The 27,642-nt window shown below is 42.0% G+C and overlaps 1 protein-coding gene across 1 annotated transcript in view; it reads left to right on the top strand.

Annotated features, from left to right (window-relative positions):
* FRMD6 (FERM domain containing 6) overlaps positions 1–22,885 on the top strand; it is a 140,396-nt gene extending 117,511 nt beyond the window's left edge. Inside the window, exons 8-14 of the mRNA XM_089665813.1 lie at positions 97–162; positions 2,655–2,723; positions 3,700–3,874; positions 4,681–5,007; positions 6,956–7,075; positions 13,763–13,854; positions 16,749–22,885. Coding sequence (XP_089521939.1) covers positions 97–162; positions 2,655–2,723; positions 3,700–3,874; positions 4,681–5,007; positions 6,956–7,075; positions 13,763–13,854; positions 16,749–17,033 — 1,134 coding nt within the window. The 3' untranslated portion in view covers positions 17,034–22,885. The remainder of the gene's footprint in view (positions 1–96; positions 163–2,654; positions 2,724–3,699; positions 3,875–4,680; positions 5,008–6,955; positions 7,076–13,762; positions 13,855–16,748) is intronic.
* Positions 22,886–27,642: the final 4,757 nt, after the last annotated feature.

Genomic DNA, 27,642 nt, shown 5'->3' with positions numbered 1-27,642 from the left:
CATGTTGATGAGGGAAGAACCAGGGAAGGCAAATTGTAAGCAGATTCAACTTCAGCTTTAAAACGAATCATTTTATATTTGGTTTGAAATTTTCAGGATAAAAGGGAGGTGGAAGCTTCATTGCTCCTTGGACTTACCCTGCGAGGAATCCAGATCTTCCAGGTTGGTGTTTTACCAATTAATCTGTAAGACAGCATTTATGATTGTTATTTAATTACTATCATAACTAGACGCTGTGCCTGTATCATAGCTTGTGTTGATAGCCGTTTATAGGGCTCCCCAGTTGGCTGATTTCATTGGGGAATGTGAGCCTATTTTCGACTGATTCTCAGTGTGTATGAATAGCTAATGACTGCCCCATGTGTACTGTATATACAGCAGGTAAAATAATATTGAACACCTATAGTTGCATATTCTGACTGAAAAAAGACAAAAGTCCATCCAGTTCAACCATTAAAAAAAAAAGTTATAATCCTATACCCACAGCTGATCCAGAGGAAGGCAAAAAAAACCCAGCAAAGCATGATCCAATTTGCTCCTGCAGGGAAAAAAAATTCCTTCCTGATCCCCTGAGAGGCAATCGGATATTCCCTGGATTAACTTTACCTATAAATGTTATATCCAGTTATATTCTGTGTATCTAAGAAAGAATCCAGGACTTTTTTAAAGCAATCTACTGAGCTGGCCAGAACCAACTCTTGAAGGAGTCTATTCCACATTTTCACAGCTCTTACTGTGAAGAAACCTTTCCGTGTTGGATATTAAATTTCTTTTCCTCCAGACATAAAGGGTGCCCCCTTGTCCTCTGTGATGACCTCAGGGTGAGTAACTCCACCGAGTTCACTATATGAACCACTGATGTATTTATACATGGAGATCATATCCCCCTTATGTATTATACATGGAGATCATATCCCCCCCTTATGTATTATACATGGAGATCATATCCCCCTTATGTATTATACATGGAGATCATATCCCCCCTTATGTATTATACATGGAGATCATATCCCCCTTATGTATTATACATGGAGATCTTATCCCCCTTATGTATTATACATGGAGATCATATCCCCCTTTATGTATTATACATGGAGATCATATCCCCCTTATGTATTATACATGGAGATCATATCCCCCCTTATGTATTATACATGGAGATCATATCCCCCCTATGTATTATACATGGAGATCATATCCCCCCCCTTATGTATTATACATGGTGATCATAGCCCCCTTATGTATTATACATGGAGATCATATCCCCCCTTATGTATTATACATGGAGATCATATCCCCCCTTATGTATTATACATGGAGATCATATCCCCCCTTATGTATTATACATGGAGATCATATCCCCCCTTATGTATTATACATGGAGATCATATCCCCCCTTATGTATTATACATGGAGATCATATCCCCCTTATGTATTATACATGGAGATCATATCCCCTCTTATGTATTATACATGGAGATCATATCCCTCCTTATGTATTATACATGGAGATCATAGCCCCCCTTATGTATTATACATGGAGATCATATCCCCCTTATGTATTATACATGGAGATCATATCCCCCCTTATGTATTATACATGGAGATCATATCCCCCTTATGTATTATACATGGTGATCATATCCCCCCTTATGTATTATACATGGAGATCATATCCCCCCTTATGTATTATACATGGAGATCATATCCCCCCTTATGTATTATACATGGAGATCATATCCCCCCTTATGTATTATACATGGAGATCATATCCCCCCTTATGTATTATACATGGAGATCATATCCCCCCTTATGTATTATACATGGAGATCATATCCCCCCCTTATGTATTATACATGGAGATCATATCCCCCCCTTATGTATTATACATGGAGATCATATCCCCCCCTTATGTATTATACATGGAGATCATATCCCCCCTTATGTATTATACATGGAGATCATATCCCCCCTTATGTATTATACATGGAGATCATATCCCCCCTTATGTATTATACATGGAGATCATATCCCCCCCTTATGTATTATACATGGAGATCATATCCCCCCCCTTATGTATTATACATGGAGATCATATCCCCCCTTATGTATTATACATGGAGATCATATCCCCCTTAATCTCCTCTGCTCAAGAGAATAAATTCAGTTCCTCTAATCTTTCCTCATAGCTGATCTCCTCCATGCCTCGTATCAGTTTGGTTGCCCTTCTCTGTACTTTCTCCAGTTCCCCAATGTTCCCCACGTCACCATTTTTCTCAGTAAATATAATTCTAAAAGTGGTATTGACATGACATTTTCACCACATGTTGGTAACAACCCATGCAATCCATACAAAGAAACCAAAACAAATATGTTCAGAAATTAATTTATGTGTAATAAACTGGACCTTTTTAATTTCTGAATGTATTTGTTTTGGTTTCTTTGTATGGATTGCATGGGTTGTTACCAACATGTGGTGAAAATGTCATGTCAATACCACTTTTAGAAATATATTTACTGAGAAAAATGGTGACGTGTTCAATACTTATTTTACCTGCTGAATCATTATATATAATTCCATAGAAATAAAGTTTTTAATAGTTTTCATTGTATAAGATTTTTCTCCCTTTTTTTTTTTTTGTTTTTTTTTACAGAGTTCAGGAGATGAAAAGCAGCTGCTATATGACTTCCCCTGGACCAATGTGGGGAAGTTGGTGTTCGTGGTAAGTGATTACTAAAACCACAAGGGTCTGGGTGGGAGACACCATTTCTGAATTACACTTTTTATAAATGTACTGTATGTATGTGTTCCTTCTGATAAGGTGATCACTGTGTCCAACAAAGATCGCATTATGAGGGAACAAACCCCAGGCAGGCGCCAAGTATGGCAGGATTATCCCTCTTAAGACCTTAATGAGGAGTTAACTTTTCTAAGATTTAGAAGCGAGAGTGGAATTAGCTTCTGGTTTCGACTGTGTTAAAGTGAACCTGTGCCTGCACTATAAACATTAAAGTAGTTGCATATTTTTTAACAAGTGACAAAAAAGATTGAAAAAACACTCATTGACCTCTTTAGCTGCATGTACTGTGGTGTAATTCATCTTCTAAAACAGCGATTCTCAACCAGGGTTCCATGGAAGCCTAGGCTTCCTGCAGTGATTGCTAGGGGTTCCTTGAGCTGAGGTTGATTAACCTTCTATTTGGGTATTGCTTACATAGTTCCAAGGCCAACACCACTTAGCAGAGCCAGCAGCATGACACCAGTTATCTCTTTAGCTGTCTGGAAGTGTTGTATTCTAACCACTTTAAGGGGGGCATTTTTCCCATTGCCCCCCAATGAACTTTTTACCACGGGTTCTCTGAGACCTGAAAATTATTTCAAAGAATCCTGTGGTAAAAAAAGTTTGAGAAAGGCAGCTCTAGGATCACAGCAGAGACTCTGAAGTCCCCATTCACGCTAGTGCTACATTGGGCACTGCATACGTACATGTTTTTTTGCACATTAACCTACTGACATGTTACATTTATGAATTTCACACTGGGGTTGATTTACTAAAAGAATAGAGGTCGTTCACGTAGCAAAGTGAATGTTTGCTTTCCTACTCATTGGTAGGTGAACAGTCTTCATGCCTTTACTAAATCAATCCTAATAAGTCTTTGCAGATCGTTCTCTCCAACTTGTTTCTATATTATCTTCAGGGCAAAAAGTTTGAGATCTTACCGGACGGCTTACCCTCGGCCAGAAAATTGACGTACTATACCGGCTGCTCCATGCGCTCACGTCACCTCCTTCAGCTGTTGAGTAACAGTCACCAACTCTACATGAAACTCCAGCCAGTACTACGGCAAGTTCGACTACTGGAAGAAAATGAAGGTGGGTAATGTTTCACAAAATGTGTCCACTACTGGTACATGAGGTTCTTCTGAAAAGTTTGGTGGAACTTCTTTGTCCTTTTAGACCTGAGTTTCTCAACCGGAGTTCACTGGAACTCTAAGGTTCTGCGGGAGGTCCACAGGGGTTTCACCACTGGCCACCAGTGCAGTGGATATACTGTATATTTGCCCAACGGGGACTTAAGTGTCCCTGCAGGCTTCAGCTGTTTAGAACATCAAGTACTGCCAGACGGATTGATATCAGTCAAACAGTATTGTCTCAGTTCCATCGCTGAAGTCACCATTCTGAGCTACAACCGTGGGACAAAAGGATCAAGTCATTCTATGTAAGTACTACTGAGGTCGAATCCATAGTCGCTGACATTATGTCCCATCCCCACATCAATGTGTAATGACAATGGCACAAATTCACATATTTTAATGTGCACTGCCAGATCCTTTGATGCATTTATCAACCCTGTTTCCACCTAACTTGCTGAGTTCCAATTACTCCTGTTACCATCTCCATAATATAGAATAAATGAAAACTCAAGGCGGCAGAGTAGGAACCCATCATAATGACCAGAGCAGATATGAGGAGTTCAGGGTGGAGACCTCACCAATACAAAACCAGAGATAAGGAAAATGTTGTGCCTCTACCAAAAAATGAAATCTCAGTTATGAGCGATGTGACTTTTTAAAGTCATAAAGTCCCCTCACTTTACCTTAATCTGAGTTTTGTGTAAAGCTGCCAGCTGCAAGTTTCTGGATTGGGTGTGATTGCTCTCCAACCCTTGTGTATTGCAGAGAAGAAGCTGTACAGAGAGTCATACATCAGCGACACTTTGGATCAGGATATGGAGCATCTGGAGAACAGATCCACGAGTAGCGGAGGGAGCACAAAGCACAATTGCCTCTGCAGGCGCTCCACGACCAGTCACAGCAGTTCGCTCACCTCAGGGATAGAGGCGGACACAAAAGCCAGGGACATTGGAGCAGAGGATAGTTTCTCTAGGTCATCACTTCACCACAAACTGAAAACCTGCAGCTCTATGACCAGCCACAGCAGCTCCCACACCTCTGGGGCTGAGAGCGCTGACAAGGACAGACTGGACGATGACTCCCAAGATGATGGTAAGTACATTTTTATATATTCAAAGGACCTCCAGGTAGTTGTTTGTCACACCAAGCTGATGAATGCAAGGAAAAAATAAGTTGGAGAATAAATTAGTGTATGGCAGTATATTAGTTTGTATTATCATGTCTGAAGGAGCTTTAGGTTATGGTAGTTAGAATGAGCATACCATGTTTGAAGGAGTTTCAGGTAAGGGGAGTTAGAAAATGCTCACCATGCCTGAGGAAGCTCTAGGTTAGGAGAGCTAGGATGAGCACACCATGCCTGAAGAAGCTCTAGGATAGGAGAGTTAGAATGAGCACACCATGCCTGAAGGAACTTCAGATAAGAGGAGTTAGAGCTCCTTCAGGCATGGTGAGTGTAACCTAACTCCTCTTATCTGAAGTTCATTCAGGAATGGTGTGCTCATCCTAACTCTCCTAACCTAAAGCTCCTTCAGACAGTGTGCTCATCCTAACTCCTCTACTTTAGAGCTCCTTCAAGGAAATGATGTGCTCATCCTAACTCTAACCTAGGAGCTCCTTCAGGAGTGGTGTGCTCATCCTAGCTCTCCTAACCTACCTTCAGGCATGGTGTGCTCATCCCAACTACCATAACCTTAGAGCTCCTTCAGGCATGGTGAGTGTAACCTAAGGTTATGGTAGTTGGGATGAGCACACCATGCCTGAAGGTAGGTTAGGAGAGCTAGGATGAGCACACCACTCCTGAAGGAGCTCCTAGGTTAGAGTAGTTAGGATGAGCACACCACTCCTGAAGGAGCTCCTAGGTTAGTGGAGTTAGGATGAGCACACCACTCCTGAAGGAGCTCCTAGGTTAGAGGAGTTAGGATGAGCACACTATGTCTGAAGGAGCTTTAGGTTAGGAGAGTTAGACTGAGCACAGGTACACTTTAATATAAAGTTCCTTCCTTTGCTCCTGTAGCAGCTTATACTCTTTTGGGAAGGCTTCTATTAGGTATATCAACATTGAACTTTGCATGCATTCAACCACAGAAACATTAGTGAGGATAAACCCTGATGTTGGGCTGTGATGGCACACTGTTGGCATTCTCATTCCTCCTACAGACTTTTGGTTGCTTTGAGACTGGAAATTCACGTTGGTGAGTCTTGTTCCCCCATTCCTATCTCAGTAAACTGATTCTATATGAAAAGAATGATTGGTGCACAGGGGAGGATGAAGGTCCATACAGAATTGGTTTGCTAGATGAGAATGGAGGAACTTCAGTATCTGACATCTACTTAGCTAGTTATGACATTGAAGACATTTTTCTGTGCAGCTTCTTCTGTTCCGGCTGCCATGCCCATGCAAGGTAAAGCAATATATGCACACTTTAATTGCTACTACACATTCTTCCCTTTCATTTTGCTCCAGCACTACTTTGTTTGCCTGTGAGAAGTGAAGAGAGGAAGCCCTGTGCATGTAACTTCCCCACCCCATGTGACAGCATTGGGTTCCTGAGCAGTCAGCCACCATGCATCAGAAACTGCATGCCCCACCCCATGTGACAGTATTGGGTTCCTGAGCAGTCAGCCACCATGCACTAGTCCCCTCACACAGATCTAAAAGTACTGGGTATTTCTCTTCACTTTCCTGACCAAACAGCAGCTGGAGAGGGAAAAGAAGGTAAATAAAAGCTTTAGCATGAACCTGTGGATTTGCCCTGCATAGGGAAAGCACATTTATGCTTTAAAAGGGTCAGCAAATATTCTTCAGTCGTATTTCTCGATAGGAAGTCTGCCATGTATCAGAAAATGCTGCCTCCTAATATATCACCCCAGCTGTTTTTTTTTAAATTTTATTTATATATTAATTTTACAAAAACGCACAAATGGGATCCATAGTTTTGGACACGTACAGAAACTTACAATCTGTGATATGTATTGTATATATTCTGCTTATTGTTGCCTATATTCTGCTGGTTTTCACAAGTCATTCTTACCTGTTAAGAGATTGAGATGCTGGTAGATGATCCAAAGGACATTGACTTGGCCTTGGACGTCAGCCCTGAACTCTGCGTCTACATAACGGAGGACATGCTGAGGTCACAACACAACAATGGATATTCCGGTGAGTGAAGACAAAGCTTAGTTTTATCCATACAGAATGAACCTCTAAAAGAAGACTCTATGGTCTTCCGGTCCCCAGATAAAATGATTGTTGCATGATTGTGGTCAGATCTAGGTGAAAAGTTGTGCAGAGATGCCAACTCCAGGCATATCTTGGAAGTAGGATTGATTCAGTTTCATTCTCCCTGCTAATTGCTACTGTTGATAGAGCAAAGGCTGACACTAGAGTTTTGTGCCTTTCACATAAACATGCATGTTCAGCCAGTATGCTTGGTACTTGGTGACACTATGGGGTTTATTTACTAAAGCTGGAGAGTCCAAAATCAGACTCCCTTCTGCATAGAAACCAATCAGCTTCTAACCTCAGCTTGTTCAATGAAGCTTTGGCAATGAAACCTGGAAGCTGATTGGTTTCTATGCAGAAGGGAGTCTGATTTTGGACTCTCAAGCTTTAGTAAATAAACCCCTATGTTTCTAAATATAATTAGATCGAGTGGCTGCCATCTTGTGCATCTAGATGTCTTACATTAAGGGTGAAGAAGATGTTGCATCTCGTTGTCCTCTTCCCTTCAGCCTGCTAAACAGTACCTTTTTGGAATACTGACCTGCTTGAAGGTCATGTCTACTCGAAAGTGATATTTTAATTGAAGCCTGGTAAGCTTAGTCAGCCCATAAATTCACCTACGTTTTAGATATTCCCAACAACTCCCTGCTCTAATTTCCAATTTGGTTCCTGTCTACCTGGAAGTTTTGGGTGTTTCAGCTCCTCTTGTTACATTCTTCATAAAATAAAACAAAAAAAAATCCAACAGGCAGAGTGGGAGCTCCTCATAATGGTCATGATGGGTCTGCAGATTTGGGAAAGATCTCACCAATAGAGTCCTTAAGGGATTGAAGAAGCTATCAGGGGGGTTTACCTTGCTAGCACAGGGGTGGTCAGTTTACTTGATATAGGAGGCCTCAAGTGCAGCCCCTGACATCATCAAAGGGTGCACATGTTATTCACTGATGCTACAGACAGATGTCAGAGACTGCAGACATGCAACAGGCGATGGTCAGAGACTATGATTAGGTAAGAGGGGATTCGCGGGTGGCTGATTTTGGCTCCAAAGCACAAGTCCTCACCCCGCTCCAGCCCTGCCAAGTCCAGGCCAAACCCTCCACCATCTTGTGCCCTGCTCCTTGCCAGAAGCCTCCACACAACATTTCTGGCCATAGACATTTATATCTCTAAAAGAAAGGAATGTCCACACAAGAGGTAGTTTTGTTGCACTTTACTGGTGTTATTCAGGAAACGGCATAGCAGTCACATCACGAGGATATACATTCCAGAATCACTTGACATTACATACTCAATCACATTTATTGGATGGTCCGCAGTACTCACAAGTGTATGTGCAGCAGCTCAATAGCCATCTCCCTTACAGTCTCTCCTCTGCCCAGGGTCATTAGTACTTACAGGACTGTGCTCTCTGTAATCACCTCCTTACTAGGTACATCTCTCCCAGGAACTCACCAGGGAAGCAGACTCACACAGGGATCTTCAGCCTGGCCTAAAAGGCCTTTTGAAATTTGCCCTAGCCCCCACCTCCATGAGGGACAGAGATTGCTGCGTACAAATTCACTTCACCCAGCCTCCTGCCCTGTCCAGGGCCTACATGTACTGGCTACCTCCTCATAGGGGTGGGGTGTTTAGCTCCCATGCCCCAAGTGTCTATGTTCTCCTCCCTAACTGACGTATATATGGGTGCAGGGCCGGACTGACAACTCATGGGGCCCCCGGCCAATAGGGGATCATGGGGCCCGTGTCCTTGCCCAAACTCAAAAAAGCATATGAAAAAGGTACCAGAGGCATCTCATGGGGCCCCCTACTGACCCCGGGCCCTCGGGCAGTGCCGGAGTTTCCCAATGGTCAGTCCGCCCCTGTATGGGTGCTACTTTGCCTACGACATCATAGTGGGAGGGCTCTACCTAAAAGGGGCCTAACACCTGGTGTCACTACCTGCTGTACCATACACTATTCTGGTACAGAGCCACCTAGTGGCAAAGTAGCTAACTGTACCTGCTTACAAAGGTGCTCTAAACAGCCTCCCTAAAATTACTTGTGCCACATTTGATATTTCTCTTTGCAAGACAAGTTATAAAAGAGAAAACCTAAAAAGGGAAAAGGGATAGAAAGAAGGAGATAGTGCAAAAGAAATCAAACAATTTATCTACTAGAATTCAGTCTAAATAACATTATCCTGCACTGGCTAGAGCAATCGTGAAAACACAGCAAACGTGTGAGAGCAACACAGTAAGCGCCAAAAGGCCCCTGGGCTGCAGGTTAGATAGGAGGGCTCTAGCAAGTACCAAAAAAGTGAGGCTTTGAGTGGGTGACCCTTTGAGGTTGATTTACTAAAGGTAAATAGGCTGTGCACTTTGCAAAGTGCAGTTGCACACTGCAAAAGCAGTTGCTCTAGAGCTTAGTAAATGAGCAGAAGTTCTCCTGACTTCCATCATCAAATTATGTGCAAGCAAAAAATGCTTTTTTTTTTCTTTGTTTTATTTTCATTGCATGTGATTGGGTATATTTTGCAAAGTGAAACGTTACCCCATTTACTAAACTCTGAAGCAAAGCACTTCCAGAGTGCAATTGCACTTTGCAAAGTGCACAGTCTATTTGCCTTTAGTAAATCAACATCTTAAAGTCAACTCATGTTATGGTGACATGCCAAAACTTAATTCTACCCTGACAAGGTGGGGGTGACTGTCACAGAGTGTGTGGGTTTCAGCCATGGTTTATCAAACCTGGACATCCAGCTTCACTATACCAGGTCTATAAATTGGATTTTTTTTCCCCTCTGAAGCAGTGCTTTGCTGATTTTGCCATACCATCCCCAACAGAGAGACAGGAGCTGTCTGAAAACTCGCACTTTTAATCTACTCAGCAAATAAAATGAATCACTTCTACATTTTCATGGTTCAGTCACTGCAGAAAAAAAACTGGTTTTAGATTGAGAAAAAGAAAAGAGTATTTTTTTTTTCTCGGTGTAACATGAATATTTTATGCAGGCAAAATGTTCTAAGTTTGGAAAGCAATGAAGAAATAGCTGAATAAGGACAAAATCAGGACAAATATTTAAATGGGCAGAACACTGATAGTCAATTCTCCCCTGAAAACTTACAAAGGTGAAGTTATTCTTTAGGAAACCATGGAGCTGGGTCTATTGGTGCTTTTGATGTCACTGGTAGTGATGTCATAGTTACTGGTCTTGTCAACCAGAGTACAGCTGGAGTGACTGGGAGATATGGCCAGCAATAGGAGCATTATAGCCAGCTGCACTTACAACTATAAGAAACTAGTTTCTGAAAGAAAAGGTGGACTCAATGGTGTCCCTAGGTGGGTGCGGGGGGTGCGCGCCGCATCGGGTGACACCAAAAAGTAAAGTCAACAATCACCACAAGATGGATCGGATCTGCGGTAACATGTGGTGTCACCCCTCCAGAGGTGGGTGGTCCCTGTCGTGCACACACAGCCTGGCTCTTCCCCTCCCTGTGTCCCTGTCGCACCCCTGGACCGGTGTTGCAAGATCAGTTAACCCCGTATAGGTTACAAGCCGAAGATCCCAGCAAGATGGATATAGGATCTGCGGATTGGGGAGCGTAATGGATAGGAGTTTGATCCATTATGCTCCCCAATCCGCAGATCCAATCCATCTTGCGGGGATCATTGGCTTGCAACCTATACGGGGTTAAATTATCTTGCAACACCGGTCCAGGGGTGCGACAGGGACACAGGGAGGGGAAGAGCCAGGCTGTGTGTGCATGACAAGGACCGCCCACCTCTGGAGGGATGACGCCACGTGTTACCGCACAGGGTGACACCAACCCTAGGGACGCCCCTGGGTGGACTCCTTTCATCTCTATTTACTGTATATGTATATGAACATTTTTCACACCAATATATAGTATTTTAGCATATAGTCTCTTTTGAATTTATGTTCAATAAGAAAAAAAGTTTTCATTTTCAGGGAGGTGAATACCCTAGTGATATTCCATCAGTACAGGTATAATCAGTTGGTGAAGCTCCAGGCTCCCTTACACACGTTTACTTGTCTATTCTTAATTGATCTGTTGGACAAAAAAAAAATCTACTGCTTATAGAGCTCAATAGCTCAAGCTTCACTTCACACACATGAGTGAGATTCCTGACTCCTCCCCTTCTCTGCCTGCCAATTCAAACAGGTCTGTGTGGAGTTTTAGTCAGAAGAAAAACTCCATAATCTACTATTGTGCTCTCCTTAGGAAACACATTTGGGGTTATTTACCAAAGCTGGAGAGTGCAAAATCTGGTGCAATTCTTCAGAGAATCCAATCCGCTTCCAGATATTTTTTTCAAAGCTTCATTGAAAAAGCTGAGGTTAGAAGCTGATTGGCTACCATGCACAGCTGCACCAGATTTTGCACTCTCAAGTGCAAAAAAGATTCTCTCCTCATTGTGCTCTGCATACTCCCTTTCTATCCATGTACCCTGTATTAGGTGTTTAATCATACAATGAAAAATGTATACACACAGCAGCCAAAAAAGATGTAAAACATCAGTGTTAAAAAAATGTAAAGCAGACCCATACTTTAAATCTAATAGCAGTCCAGCAAAATTTTAAAAATGTAATTGGTATATAATTCCTGATGGGTAAAGGTGATTGGGGTAATCTTGACAACATTGATTTCACACAGAGATGACCAATTTCATTGTTGCCAAAATTACAGCGGAAAATTGACTTTGCCCAGTGAAATTTGCTTGTGTTTGGAGAATGTGTTTTTGGAAGGTGGCTGTATTTGGAGTAGTTTAGTTTATTGTACTTTCTATTTGTCTTTTTTTTTTTTTTGGAAACTTTTTTGTGTATTTTGTTGTTTATGTAATCCCAAGGCTAATATGTGTTTTTGACACAAGAGCGGATCCAGGATAGTTAGCGTTTTTTTGTAACCATCAGGAGCCCTATAAAGCTTTTTTCACCCTTAAGATCAAACAAAAATGCTTTAATTTACCTTCCGCTTGGACTCCAATGTATTTCACTAAACTGGCAACATTTCACAGAAATCTCCAGATTTCTGACAAAATTTTTTGGGAAAATTACACCTGTCAATTTCACTCATCCCTAGTGATAAGTCATGATTTTGAGCTTCCACAGGGCTGAAGATTCTCTCATAGCCATGATGTGGCTCACTCGCCTTCTACTATGTCATAGCACTGGTGATTGGCAGCTCAATATACCAGCAAACACTGGAAAAAAGAAGTAAGTCACATGTTCCCCTATTGCAGGGGTCTCCAAACATCCTAAATGAAGGGCCAGTTTACTGTCCTTCAAACTTTAGGAGGACCGGACTGTTGCCAGTGGGAGTAGAAAATGCTTTAGGGTCAGCTGGAGTTGAGAGTGTCCCGTTGTTGGTGTCAGTGGAAGGAATATTGCCTCATCGTTGGTGACGGTGGGAGTTAAAAGTGTCCCATTGTTGGTGTCAGTTGGAGGAATATTGCCCTGTTGTTGGTGTCGGTGGAAGGAATAGTGCCCCGTCATTGGTGTCGGTGAAAGGAACAGCGCCCAGTTGTTGTCTGTGGGAGAAATAGTGCCCCATCATTGGTGTCGGTGGGAGTAATAGTGCCCCGTCGTTGTCAGTGGGAGGAATAGTTCCCTGTCATTGGTGTCGGTGGGAGGAATAGTGCCCCATTGTTGATGTCAGTGGGAGGAATAGTGCCCCATAGTCGATGTCAGTGGGAGGAATAGTGCCCCATTGTTGATGTCAGTGGGAGGAATAGTGCCCCATATTCAGTGTCAGTGGGAGGAATAGTGCCCCATTGTTGATGTCAGTGGGAGGAATAGTGCCCCATAGTCAGTGTCGGTGGGAGGAATAGTGCCCCATTGTCTGTGTCAGAGGGATGAATAGTGCCCCATCATTGGTGTCAGTGGGAGGAATAGTGCCCCATCATTGGTGTCAGTGTGAGGAAATGTGCCCCATCTTTGGTGACAGTAGGAGGAATAGTGCCTCATTGTTGGTGTCAGCGGGAGGAAATGTGCCCCATCTGTGGTGACAGTGGGAGGAATAGTGCCTCGTTGTTGGTGTCAGTGGCAGGAACCATTTATTCCCCCCCCCCCCCACTGTCAGCAACAGTGGGGGGAATAATGGCCTGAGGGCCAGATAAAAGCAAGCACAGGGCCGCATTTGGCCCCAGGGAGTTTGGAGACCACTGCCCTATGGAGTACAGTGTATTTCTCTTTGCTCCCAGTAGTTGAATGAAAACAGTAGGGGAACAAAGGAAAGGTAAATATGTACTGCTGCCCACTGCTAAAGTCAACCTATCTCTTTTCTCTGCTTAGCCAACTACAGACACCTGCGGATTCGACCACCAATGGGCTATTTTGTAGATCTCTTTTGAGCTCATTAAAGCACTTGTTCTCTCAAAGCGCTTCCCCACTAAAAAGAATAATTGTACAGATTATAACTCATTAACAGCAGATTGGATATTTTAGCATTTGGTTGTCTCAATGTGTTTGGTCATTTTTTTTTTCAATCAGAAACTGGTTACATATGGTTGAAATCACAGAAAAAACAAAAACCCCTTGTACTGTAAGACCACCATATGGCATTGTATTAGAACAGTCTATTAGACCATATGCTGCTCTATAACTGCCTGCTTGTTTTATTTCAGGTTTAATTGTTAAAGAAGTTAATTCATCAACTTCCAGCTCTTCAGAAACAGTAGTTAAGCTACGTGGTCAGAGCACAGACTCATTGCCACAGGTAAACGTTGACAGCCAAGTAAACTGTAACCTTATCGCTAAACTCAAGGCAGATATAAAAGACACAGAGCCGGGTTAGAATAATCCAAAATTGTCCATAGATAAGTGTTCTGCCTCATCAAAGACCATGTGTATGCTTTACATAGCCATCATCTACTGTGTGGGTGCTCAACCTGTGGCCCTCCAGCTGTTGCAGAACTACAAGTCCCATGAGGCATTGCAAGGCTGACAGTTACAAGCATGACTCCCAAAGGCAGAGGCATGATGAGACTTGTAGTTCTGCAACAGCTGGAGGGCCACAGGTTGAGCACCCATGATCTACTGCATTAACTTATTGACCTTCCATGTAAATTCCATTGCACATATTTACCCGGGAGCAATGCCTTTGGTCACACTGCTTGTTCTTTGTACTGTAGTAAAGTCTCTCCTAAAGAATGGGACTTTTGGAAGTACACAACTGTTCTTAAGGTGGTACTAAGACTCAATATTTGTGTAGCTGTTAGTAGCAAGTGCTAGATGGAGCATCATGCAGATTTAAAGTAAACTTGTCCTCCACTCTATATAAAAATGTAAATGCTGCCACTCTAAGTTGCCTTCTGTTACCTCTCCTGTCCCAAACCCCTTCCCTTGAACCCCCCCCCCCCCTTCTGATACTAATTTTACTTTGTCTTTTTGTCCTTCATGACCCCAGCTTCTCTATGTAGACCAGGGGTTTCCAAACTTTCTAAACAAAGGGCCAGTTTACTGTCCTTCAGACTTTATGGGGGCTGGACAGTGGCCAGTAGAGTGTAGAAAATGTCCCAGCATCATAGAGAGGAAACAATGTCTCAGACTTGGTGGTCAGTGGTACAAAAAGAATTACATATTGCCTGTAGACAGTAGGAGGAAGAAGAGTGTCCCATCATTAGTGTCAGTGGGAGGAATAGAGCTCCATCATTGGTATTACTGGATGGAATAGTGCCCCATCATTGGTGTCAGTGGGAGGAATAGCGCCCCATCATTGGTATTAGTGAAAGGAATAGTTCCCCATCATTGGTATCAGTGGGAGGAATAGTGCCCCATCATTGGTGTCAGTGGGAGGAATAGTGCCCCATCATTGGTGTCAGTGGGAGGAATAGTGCCCCATCATTGGTGTCAGTGGGAGGAATAGTGTCCCATCATTGGTGTCAGTGGGAGGAATAGTGCCCCATCATTGGTATCAGTGGGAGGAATAGTACCTCATCATTGGTATCAGTGGGAGGAATAGTGCCCCATCATTGGTATCAGTGGAGGAATAGTGCCCCATCATTGGTATCAGTGGGAGGAATAGTGCCCCATCATTGGTGTCAGGGGGAGTAACAGAGACCCATTGTTGGTATCAGTGGGAGGAAGTTCCCCATCAATAGTGTCAGTGGGAGGAATAGAGCTCCATCATTGGTATTACTGGATGGAATAGTGCCCCGTCGTCAGTGTCAATGGGAGGAATAGCGCCCCATCATTGGTATTAGTGAAAGGAATAGTGCCCCATCATTGGTGTCAGTGGGAGGAATAGTGCACCATCATTGGTGTCAGTGGGAGGAATAGTGCACCATCATTGGTGTCGGTGGAATGAATAATGCCTTGTATCAGTGGGAGAAATAGTGCCCCAAGGGCCTAATAAAGGCAAGCAAAAGGCCAAAGTTTGGAGGCCAATGATTTTAGACCAGGGGTGGGCAACTGTGGCCCTCCAGCTGTTAGTGAGCTACAAGTCCCATCATGCCTCTGCCTTTGGGAGTCATGCTTTTAACTGTCAGTTTTGCAATGCTTCATGGGACTTGTAGTTCTACAACAGCTGGAGGGCCACAGTTGTCCACCCCTGATTTAGACCATAAGCTCCACACAACCGTCAGCCCTCTGTTCTATGGGAGCGCTCTTCAGGGTACAAAGGAGGGACTGGTGGAAGAGCAGGATTTATGCACTATAAAGGAGCAGGGGTAATACCGCATGTGTTGCTATGTCTCATCCTATCATCTGCCCCTTACATGCTGGAAAGGCAGTCATAATGGACAGGGGGCTGGTGGGTAGGCAGAACTTGGTGCTATAGATGGGCAAAGCTAGTAGCCCTAGCAGAGAACTCCTTAACAGATCTGAAGTAATTTCAAGCAAGATACAGCGGATGCTTTTCTGGACAAGAGAGGTCACCACTTTTAGTACTGTATTTTCTATGGTATCAGTAGAAGAAAATTACATTTGAAGGTGCAAAACAATCTTTATGGCCTTCTTTCTCCAAAAGTGGGGCATTGGTTATCTTGAACTAAAATGTAGGAAAAGTGCTTTCATTAGAAGTTTATCCAAAAATGTGATGGAGGTTATGGGTGGCTGTTTTTGAAAAAATATTGCTTAGTAGCGCTTTTCTTTAAAAAGCTAAATTTACAAAATGGTAACACAGGTGTTAAAAAGTACATACAGTACGCTAATCAAATGCAGTTGTTACATCTTTGAAAACCCCAGATGATCAAAAACAAAAATGGAAAATAACTTTAAAAACCTAGCCTTTGTGTCTTCAACAAGGACAAAGTTCTTTCCTGACCACTAAGGCTGGAATTACACTTTTGAGCCGCATTAATCATTTTCATTACCACGTGTTAATCTGCATGGCATTATAGCAGCCTATTCATTTGAATAGGCTGCCTAACACACCAAAAAAGGTGCATGCAGCCTTTTCAACCATGTTTTAACACGAGTTGTGCTGCAGAGCATGTGCATTGAAAATGTGTGCTGGGGCCATTCAAAATAAATGGGACTACTTTGCACCAACGCTTATTGTTAACAAATGTTACTGCAGCATGGCAGTGTAAATGGGGCCTAAATGTAAATATAGTATAGTTTTGTAGCTGTTGAGGTTGAGAACTAATGGTGTTTTTGAAAATTTTGCAGACGGCGTGCCGAAAACCAAAGACATCCACCGATCGCCACAGTTTGAGTCTGGATGATATCCGCTTGTACCAGAAAGACTTTTTACAGATCGCCAGCTTGTACCAAGAGACTGCCCAGAGCTATACTTTCGGCTGTGGTCATAACGCGGGTGACACAGGACTCTACTGCAACGGCTGTCTTGCTCAACAGTGTGTCAATATTCATGAGCCCCTCGTGGCCAAGAAAGTCAGCAAGTACTTTTCTTTGGACCTTACTCATGATGATGTCCCGGAGTTTGTGGTCTAAATCTCGAGGATGACTTGTACGGATACATTTTAGCCTTTTTCATGCCTCGTAATGCCAAAATAAGCAGACAAAAACTGCTTATAGCAGATAGACTTCCTACAGATTGCCATTCTGTATCAGGTGATGGCCCAGGTCTTTACATTTGGATGCAGGACCTTATTGAAAGAGTTGACTTGGCCAACAGCACATCAACATCCACAAGGCAATCGTAGTCAAAAAAAGGCAATGAGTTCTTCTGGTTGAACCATACCTATGACAATACACCAAAGCTTGTGGTGCACTCTCAATGAGATGGATATGGATGCCTTTATATGCGGAAATGTAGGTATTCTACAGATAGTGGTGGTCATGATGTAAGTGATACAGAATTTATCATTACAGCTGTCTTGGCCTTACAGTACATCAGCATCCTTGAGCCCCTTGAGGCCAGGAAAGCCAGCATAGTTTTTTGATCTTATTCATGGCTATGCCCTGCAGATTGTGGTGCAATCGAAAACTATTCCTATATACAGACTTATTTCACAGGCCTGGATGCCTGTGTAAGCCAAAATAAGTGGAATAAATTTGCCTTTTTCGTGAGACCCTTGTTGCAAGGTAAAACAACAATAACTCTTTGGATAGTACCCAAACCAGAAAGAAGGAGTTAACACCCTAAAGCTTAACTCCAGGCAAACCTCTCAATTAGACAGATGAAATACACACAGTATATGGTGGTTGTATTACCTATCAAATATTTTGTATTTATTTCAATCCAGTTCTATCATTTACATTCGATCTGGTAGGGCAGGAAACCTGATTTTTCTTTTTCTGCAGTTAAATAATGCAAAAGAAAAAAGATAATTCAATGGATACAGAACTGCATTAATTTGTATCTTTTATATCCTTCTGGGGTTCATCTTTAAGCTCAAGTATGCAATATATGGAAGTATATCATAGGCCTGGATGCCTGTGGAGACAGAAAAAGGGAAAACCTTTTTTCCAGATCACCAGCCTGTACCAGAAGGCCACCAAGAGCTGCAGCCACAGTCACTTTAATGTAGAGGAGGTCTTTCCCAGCCACCTATCAGTATCATCATGGCCAAACAAGACAGGCCTGGATGCCCACAAATGCCAATGCCATGTCTTCTTATTAATGGATTCAAAAATTAGACGTCACTTTCATAATGTAACACTGTGTGCACCAAAACTGATGGATGAGCTTCTGGTTATTTTCCTGTATTTGAACAAATAAGGTACTTTTTATGTATGGAAAACACATTAACAAGCATTAATTTCTCAAAAAATGCCAAAGAATGGGGTGGGCACTATGCTTTGAAAATGGTCTGCAAAATATCTTTTAAAATGTTCTTCTACAAGGTGGCAGCAGAAAGGCACATCTAGAGAATGGTTCCCCTTTCTCTAGAAAGGTGACTAAAATTTATATATTCATGTATACATAGACAACAATGGGAGGGAATCATACAATGCTAGGGTCAAGTTGGTTGGTGAAACATTTGTAGGCCTTTCTGATGGAATGACGGCCCTAACCATCACCCTATATGACCAATATTTTGTACATATCTGACCATCACACCTACTTAGAAGGCCAAAAGTATGTGGTAACCTTTCCAAATTATTGAGTTCAGATGTTTCCAATAGAGGGTATCATCAATGCTACAACATACAAAGTCATTTTAGACAAACTGTGCGTTTCCAACCTTGTGCTAACAGTTTTGGGGAGGCCCTTTTCTAAACCCGCATGACTGTGCCCCCGGGGAACAAACCCAGCTCCATGAAGGGTTTGGTGGCCTTCAGAGTCTTGACCCTAACAGGTTTGCCAGACATGCACCAAAATCTTGTGGAAAGCCTTCCAAGAACAGTGGGGGATATTATAGCTGCAATGGGATGACCGTGGATTTGGAATGGGATATCTAACAAGCTCGTAGAGGTTTGATGGTCGGGTCTCCACAAACTGTTGGCCATGTAGTGTACATTCTAAAAAACGTGAAATGAGGGGAGTGCCTGTCATGCCCATAACTACTTATCAGACATTTTTCCCAACCTTTACTGGAAAGCTAGCAATCTGTTCAGCTGCTAGAGAAGCACACTCATTCTCTTAAATCCGGTTTTCTAGAATATCATTGTCAGCCAAAGCCATATAAAGTTATTATGTTAATGTAGCTTGGTTGGGGGTAAGTTGGATCACATGGTGGTACATTATATGTCTCAGGAAATCTACTGCCAAGAAATCCCCACCAGAATTTACATTTCTGCCCAGCTACTGCTTATATTAACAAGATGACAGATTTTTCACAATACAGAGAAATAAGAGACTGAGCTCTTAGCTATGAGTTTGTAGAAAAGGACAGATGCTCAAAATTGTGGGGGACCGCTGCAATAAAATGTGTGGGAGATATTAAAAAAAATGCAATATTTTTGGGTGGACTTGACCCTAAAGTATAGCTATAAGCAAAATGTTCTTTTTAGTTTGGGCTATAATGGAAAGGGTTTAAAACACCTTTCCAGCTTTTATTGCAGTCTGTGTCCCAATTAGGGAGATTTACCCTATTCGTCCTGAAAGTGATTTAAAAAATCCCAAATGTTTGCTTGTCACCAGAACAGGAATAGAAGGGAAATCTTCCAATGGGGTCACTAGCTCTGGTGTCTGCCAGGGATTTTCTCATTTTGAAGGGATTTCCTCTCACTTCCAGTTTTTCTGGCTGTGGGACAGGAAATGAAGGGAAATCACCCCAATGGGACACAGATGGCAAACAAACTGGCAGGGGTTATAACCTTCCATTACTACAACAAAAAACCCAAAAGTTCTACCATAGCAATAATTCCGGCTTACCATTTGAATTACGGTTTGTGTAACAGGTGAGCTGTGATCAGTTAGTTCGGAGTCTTTTGTCGTTGTCTTGTTTTAGGTTTAAAATGGAAATGTTCTACAAGGGGCAGCATACAATTCTATTTTATTGATTATTATTTTTCATTTGTCTGACTATATGATCTGTCTGGCAAACGATGAAATTTCCTGCTTCAGAGAGTCAAGGTGCTGAGGTCTAAATTTTTTTGGCCTACCACAATACACTGATAACTAAGTTATTGGGTCAGGATGGAATATGTCTTTTCGGTTCTTTAAAAAGGAGTTGGGAGTATCTTGTTGCTGCGGGTAATGGAGGCAATATTTCCTTTAGGCACTACTAGGAATATTTTTATTCCCTTTTTCATAATTTTATTTCTACACTATGCAAAATGATAATTGGACATACCATACCCTGTACAATTTGTGCCAAGAATTGTTTCTCGTGTTTTCAGTCTTTGTGTTTTTGTTTTTTTTTTACTTTAGAAATGCAATGCAAGCAGTACAACAAATCCATTGTGCTTGAGTAAGCAAAAGGGTGCGATAAATATTTTTAAAGAGCAACTGCATTTGATATAGATTTCTCTATCTTGGAGTGTCACCTTAAACTGGCCACGGTTTGATTTTCATCTAAATGTTCGAAGAAAATGTGTTGGTCAGAGCGTTCTGCCTTGCCATCATTGAATCCACTCATTTCAAAAGCCCTTAAAACCTGCTATGTGAATAGAATCTCGGTTGAATTAAACAAGTGTTTCGCTTGTATAGGTAAAATTTTCCATCCTTTTGCTTAGATGTTTCTTTTTTGTCCATAGAGATGAGAAAATTCAGTTTGACCCCACTAACCATTAAAAAATTGCATGTTCCAAAAGCAAACATTTGCGTACAAAATTGTACAGGTGCATGGCCAGCTTAAGTCGTCCCGGTGCTCAAGTATAACAGTATTGAGATTAGTTTCTTCCTGTCACTAGGGATTGTTCACCCCAGCCCAATTGTCTGCCCAATGGAGTCCCTATAAGGCAAAAAACTGTTTTGTAAAAGGCCTGTACATGCCAACGCAGCACATCGGTGTACGTTGCAATAAACTGATGCAGGCATTATTTTATTGCAGCTTTATTCAACAATATGTTGTACTGCATTGCAGAGTATAGAATTAGCAGAAAATAAAAAGACAAAAGAAAGCAACCACTGCAATGCATTATGGTGCGAACTAGACCATTTTTTTTTTTTTTTGGTTTTGTTTGTTGAGCTGCTTAGGCAAAATTACTTACATTTTTGGGGGGCGGGGGGAGTGTATATACTTTTTATTTCGCTTTTCACATTTTTGTATTTTTTGTTATCTGTGTATTGTCCCCTTAAATATTTCATTGTACTTTTTTTTCTTAGATCAGTTTTCTATTTGTGGGGGAAAAAAGCCCATAAAATGAGGCCAATTAAGAGCTGTTTCTTGGCATGAGGACAGGCCCAGGAAAGTTGAATGGAGCTTCTGTATCCCTCATGAGCTATTTAAGCCCATTACATCCTTTAGAACCACCAAAAACATTGTCTTACTCATTGAATTCAATCCATTTTGCCTAAACGGTGAAACTTTGCCAAGCTCTCTAAAATTTTGCTCAGATTTCAAAGAAATGAAAACTCTGAAACCCGAAGACCTACTTCATCTGTTCCATATGTTCTTCAGATGTTCCTTGGGAGGATATGCTAGAAAATATGTTTTCTCATAACATAAAGAGCAACCCCACTTAATGAAAAAGTATGGTCAAAGCTTTGTTGGCCATACTTGTCCTATGGGTCACAGGAGTGTACTTAGTTCTGCACTCCTTTGACCCAGATGTCATAGAGCCAGTCCAGGCTCTGGAGGGATCCCAACAAAAATATGGTGATAATGTTGCGATCTGCCCAGATATCTGATCGGCAGTTGGCTTCACCTCTCAGCGCTCACTGAGAACCTAAGCCAGCCTGCCCCCTCCACAGCCCTGTGCTCCGGTGAGCACTGGAGGGGCAGAGTGGTGATTGACAAGTACTGTAACTGCTGACTTTAAAAAACAAAAAGGAAATGATTGATTAGGGATCCAGCGCTGTCCTCAACCTGGCTGGTTTTTTCGCTGGTCTTTGGGTCTGCAGCACTGGTATGTTCACTGTGGGAAGCCGGCTGTGATTGCTTGCAGCTTCACAGCCTGCTTCCCACTGCGCATGCGTGAGCAGCTCTGTGCTTTGTGAATGGTTCCGCAACCTTCTGGGACCTGTGATGTGTCCAAGAAGGCTGTGGGCAAAAATGATGGTCAGGAGCCAATTTTCACCTAGGCGATCGGAGCGGAAGTGGGAGAAGGTACCTGTCAAAAGTAGGTCCCCCCACCAAGAAACAATGTACCACATGTGATAGAGGAGGGGGGAGGAGGGCCAAAAAAGGACTTCCTCTTTTGAGTGAACTCCGCTTTAAAGATTGCATTAAAGGATACATAGTTTTAGGTGGGGCTGCTCTTTGAGTGATGAAAAAACATTCACACAGGATCACCATGGATGTGTTTTGTGCTCCCATATTTAGGCTCACTACAAATAAATATATAATATTCATCCCCGGTAGAGATGTGTTTAAGGTCCCGAAATTTGGTTATGGAGTTGGGAAGATGCCAACTTTCTGTGATGACGAAAGACATCTTTTTGCACCACAATTGTCATGAAAATTAAACCCGCTTGTCATTTTTCCATTATTCCGAAAATGTTAACCTCTTACCCAATGTATATATAATAAAAAAAAAACTCTTCATTCAGCTTTTAAACAAGTTTGGTGGGCCAGATTTATGTAGTATATTTGTATATATCTATGGGTCTTATAGACCTGTATATTTTATTAACCTATTTTATTATTTTAAAGAAGGCTCATATACCCAATAAAATATGAAAATAATCCCCCAATATGTTGGGACTTTAATGGCGGAAATACACCAACTGTTATAAAAATGACATCAATCTTTATTATATCAAAAACAATAAAAGTTAAGATTACAAAAGATTTTGTGGCTGTTATGCTTTCATACAAATACATTGCACCACTGATGTAATACATTCAACTACAAAGTCGTTACATGAAGACTTGATATGCAGAAATTATCATACGATTCCCGCATACGCATTTCAGAGTCAAATAGCTCTGTTCAGGGGTAACTCTGCGAGAAGTGCAGCGTAATCTATCAAATTAAAATTCATTTTTTTTAGAACAGACAAATCTTAGTTGTATTGATTCTATTTGTCATTTATACATGGGTGTGTGATATTTACATGGTGGTAAACAAATGAAATAGTGAAAACCCATCCGAATCATAAAAGCAAAGTAGTTGGCCACCATTCCTCTCTCTGATCACCAAAAAGAAGAATGGGGCGTGAAGAGAAAAACATATCCTGGACGTGTGACTCCTTATAAAGCACAAGTTCATTTTGAACATGCTATTCCTTTTCCTTTATTATATATATATATATATATATATATAATTATTAATTTATTCATAGAAAGTTTTACTCTATCATTGGGTTAAATCAGTGTGTCCTATACATTTCATATGAATGTTTCACAATTCCTGTGAAGATACCAACAATAATAAGGCTCCATGCACACTAGTGTTTTTCTTTAAGCTCCTGGAAGCTGTTATCAGCCTTCAAACACCAGCAGACAAATTTGGATCAATACAACTATATTTTTGTCCTCAATAAAATGTAACCATTTGCTGACCTCCCTGTAGCAATTTACTGCTATAGGGCAGCCGATCTGCTCAGATTCACGTGTCTATATACATGATTCTGCATTTCTGGGTAGGGGTCGGCTCCCGTAGGTGTCACCGGTTCACCAGGTACTGGCCAGCGATTCATGGCCAGGACTCGGCGATAGGTGGAGCAGCTGACAGGAGAGAAATCTGTTGTTTACACTTGCATATCTCTCTTCTGCAAAGCAGGGAGATAAAAACCAGCATGTCCCCTAGTAAAACACCAAAAAGCACATAGACAAATGACTCCCTAACACACTTAACCCTTTGATCACCCCAAATGTTAACCACTTCCTGCCCAGTGTCATTAGTACAGTGTCAGTGCTTTTTTACTAGCACTGATCACTGTATTAGTGTCACTGAAGATGTCAGTGGCAGCTAGTCAGTACCCACCCCAGTGTCTGTTAATGTCAGAATGCCTGCCATACTATTGCAGTCCCGCCTTAAGTCGCTGATCGCCATCATTAGTATAAAAAAATAAATAAGTAATAATTCCAGTATATATGCCATTGTTTGTAGACACTATAATTTTCATGCAAACCAATTGGTGTACACAATTTGGGATTATTTTTACCAAAAACATGTAGAAGAATACATTTTGGCCTAAATTTATGAAGAAATTTAAATTTTTTTTAATGGATATGTTTTATAGCAATTTTTTTTTTAATTTCAGTCTCTTTTCATTCATAGCACAAAAAATAAAAACCCAGTGGTTATCAAATACCACCAAAAGAAAGCTATGTAATAAAATACAAATGTCAGTGTTGCATGGCCGTGCAATTGTCAGTTGAAGTAGAGCAGCGCCGAATAACTAAAAATGCCCTGGTCAGGAAAGGGGGTAGATCTTCCTGAGGGCAAGTGGTTACTGTCATTGATTATGCTGCACTTCTTGCAGAGTTCCCCCTGAAAAAAGAGCTATTTAACTCTGAAATGTGTATGCGGGCAGGGGCGGACTGACAACTCATGGGGCCCCCGTGCAATAGGGGATCATGGGGCCCCTGTGTCCTTGGCCAAACTCAAAAAAGCCTATGAAAAAGGTACCAGGGGCATCTCATGGGGCCCCCTACTGACCCCGGGCCCTCGGGCAGTGTCCGAGTTTCCAAATGGTCAGTCCGCCCCTGTATGCGGGTATCTTATGAGAATTTCTGCTTATCAAGTCTTCATGTAACAACTTTGTAATTGAATGTATTACAGCAGTGCTGCAGTGTACTTGTATGAAAGAATACCAGACGCAAAATCTTTTAGAATCCTAACTTTTATTGTTTGTTTATGATATAATAAATATCGATGTCCTTTTTAGAACAGTTGGTGTATTTCTGCCATTAAAGTCCCAACATATTGGGGGATTATTTTCACATTTTGCTAAGAGTATAGGGATGTGGGCAGGTACCAGAGGGAACTCGTTATTTATACACCCAACAAAACACCGGTGTGCTGTGCCTCTATATAAGTAACAAGCCATTACCTAACTTAAAATTCACATAGGAGTAGTTTTAAAAATTTTGGAAAGTGATTTACAGAGTTAGTGGTTAGTGTGGCTGAAAAAAGACAAAAGTCCATCCAGTTCAACTATATAAAAAAAAGTTATAATCCTATACCCACAGATTTGCCATGCGAAACTGCATGTACATTTGTTCTGTGCAATTCTGGCAAAATCAAATGTTACTAAGCTATTTTCTCTTCAGGTCGGATGTTGTTCTTCATACAGAACACAGTCAATGAGGCAAATTCTTCACTCTGGTCCCTAGATGGAGCCGACAATCATGGGCAGCACAGTGGCTAAATGGTTAGCACTTCCGCCTGGCAGTACTCGGGTCATTGGTTTGAATTCCAACCACACCACCTGCCTGGAGTTTGCATGTTTTCCCTGTGCCTGCGTGGGTTTCCTCCCACACTCCAAAGACATGCTGGTAGGTTAATTGGCTCTTGTCTAAATTGGCCCTAGTATATGAATATGTGAGTTAGGGACCTTAGATTGTACACCCCTTGAGGGTTAGGGACTGATGTGAATGTACAATATATATGTAAAGTGCTGCGTAAATTGACAGCGATATATAAGTACCTGAAATAAATAAATAAGTATAGTCAGTTCCATCTGGTGGCCATAATGTGTTAGTTTCCTGATTCACTGTATTCCTATGACTAAAGAACATCCAACCTGGAGAGGAAATAGCTTGGTAACATTTTAGTTTTGCCAGCAGTTTTGCAGGATGAATAGCTTTTTTTTTTTTCTAAATACACCCTAAGTGTAGACTGGTGAAGCTAAATCTACACTATGGGGCCAAAAGGATGTGGACACCCTAAGAATATTAGATCAGGAGAAAAAAATGCCTTGAAGTGGAACTAGGCTGTAAAATAAAATAGCGAGCAGGCAGACCCCGACCTTCCAGTTCCCAATCATCTTTAGAATGAACTCCAGAGCACCCAGCCAGCCAATCAAGATGGCCATAAATCCAGAAGACCAGGGGCAGCTGTCAGTGCCAATGAGGGAGTGCGAGGAGGCGAGTTTAATTCCACTGGATTTTGCCCCATCTGCACAACAACCACAGCTTTATACATTGTGCGAAAAATCCCTAAAAATAAAGAGTGAATGTTGGTTAATTCACACAGAATGAATGTAAATGCAATTTCGCTGGACAAATAGCTATGCAATTTTTTTTTTGTTATAAATAGACCCACTAAGGGCCCATGACGCCAGTGTGTCATCTATTGCGCATTTTTCACGCACATTCGCATGCATTTGATGCACGTTTACATGCAGTTGATGTGTACTTTTCTATCCTCAGTTGTCCTTTGAGGTCATTTCCATCTTCTTTCTTTGGGCTTTGTGGTGCGATTGTGCACATTTAAGGGTGTTTGCGCTGCGGAAAAATGCAGCTTGCTGTACTTTTTTTTTTTTTTTTTTTTACTGCAATGATGTGAACTATGCCCATACAGGGGCAGACTGACCGTTTGGAAACTCGGGCACTGCCCGAGGGCCCGGGGTTAGTAGGGGGCCCTATGAGATGCCCCTGGTACCTTTTTCATAGGCTTTTTTGAGTTTGGGCAAGGACACAGGGGCCCCATGATCCCCTATTGCCCGGGGGCCCCATGAGTTGTCAGTCCGCCCCTGTGCCCATAGGAAAACCTGGATTTTGAACTGTCTATGATTTTGGAATGCAGCCATAAAAAGCATCCAACTGCATGTTGCATGATTGGGCCCTTAGGGGCTCATTGGATGCATTTTTGACTGCATTCCAACTACAAAGACAGTGTGCAATCCAGGTTCTCCTATGGCAGGGGTCTCCAAACTTTCTAAACAAAGGGCCAGTTTACTGTCCTTCAGACTTTAGGGGGGCCAGAATGTGGCTGTTGGGAGTAGAAAAGGTCCTGAAGTCAGTGGGAATAGACAATGCCCTATCTTTGGTGTCAGTGGGAGGAATTGGTCCCCATTGTTTGGGTCATTAGGAGGAATTTCACCCATAATTGGTGTCATTGGGCACCAGTGTTGGCATCATTAGGAAAAATTGTGCCCCATCATTCGGAGAAATTGTACCACTTCATTGGTGCCAGTGGGTGAAATTATGCTTCATTGCTTGTATCAGTGGATGAAATAGGGCCAGATAATAGCAAGCAAAGGGCCACATCTGGGCCCCTAGGCTGCAGTTTGGAGACCACTGTCCTATGGGCATAGTTCACATCATTGCAGTGAAAAAAAGTACAGTATGCTGCATTTTTCCGCACTGCCAACATGCAAAACATGCACAAACTTACTGCAACTCATCGCAGTGCACAAAAAGGCCAAAGAAAGAAAGAAGATGGAAGTGACCTCAAAGGACAGATGCAGATGAGAAAATGCATGTCAACTGCTTGTAAATGTGCATCAAAAATGCATGTAAATGTGCTTGAAAAAAAGACTCAGTAGACATGCAGTCTCTGGTGTGAATGGGCCCTATATAGTTCACCTAGCCGGTTCCACAGATCAGAGAATTCAAGAATCGTGGGCAGCACAGTGGCTAAATGCTTAGCACTT

This window comes from Staurois parvus, unplaced genomic scaffold (genome assembly GCF_062004578.1).
Source record: "Staurois parvus isolate SC_StPar_1 unplaced genomic scaffold, SC_StPar_1.0 ptg002360l, whole genome shotgun sequence".
In the NCBI taxonomy this organism is placed as follows: domain Eukaryota; kingdom Metazoa; phylum Chordata; class Amphibia; order Anura; family Ranidae; genus Staurois; species Staurois parvus.
Note: the sequence above shows the minus strand (reverse complement) of the source record. Positions and strands in the feature narration are given on the sequence as shown.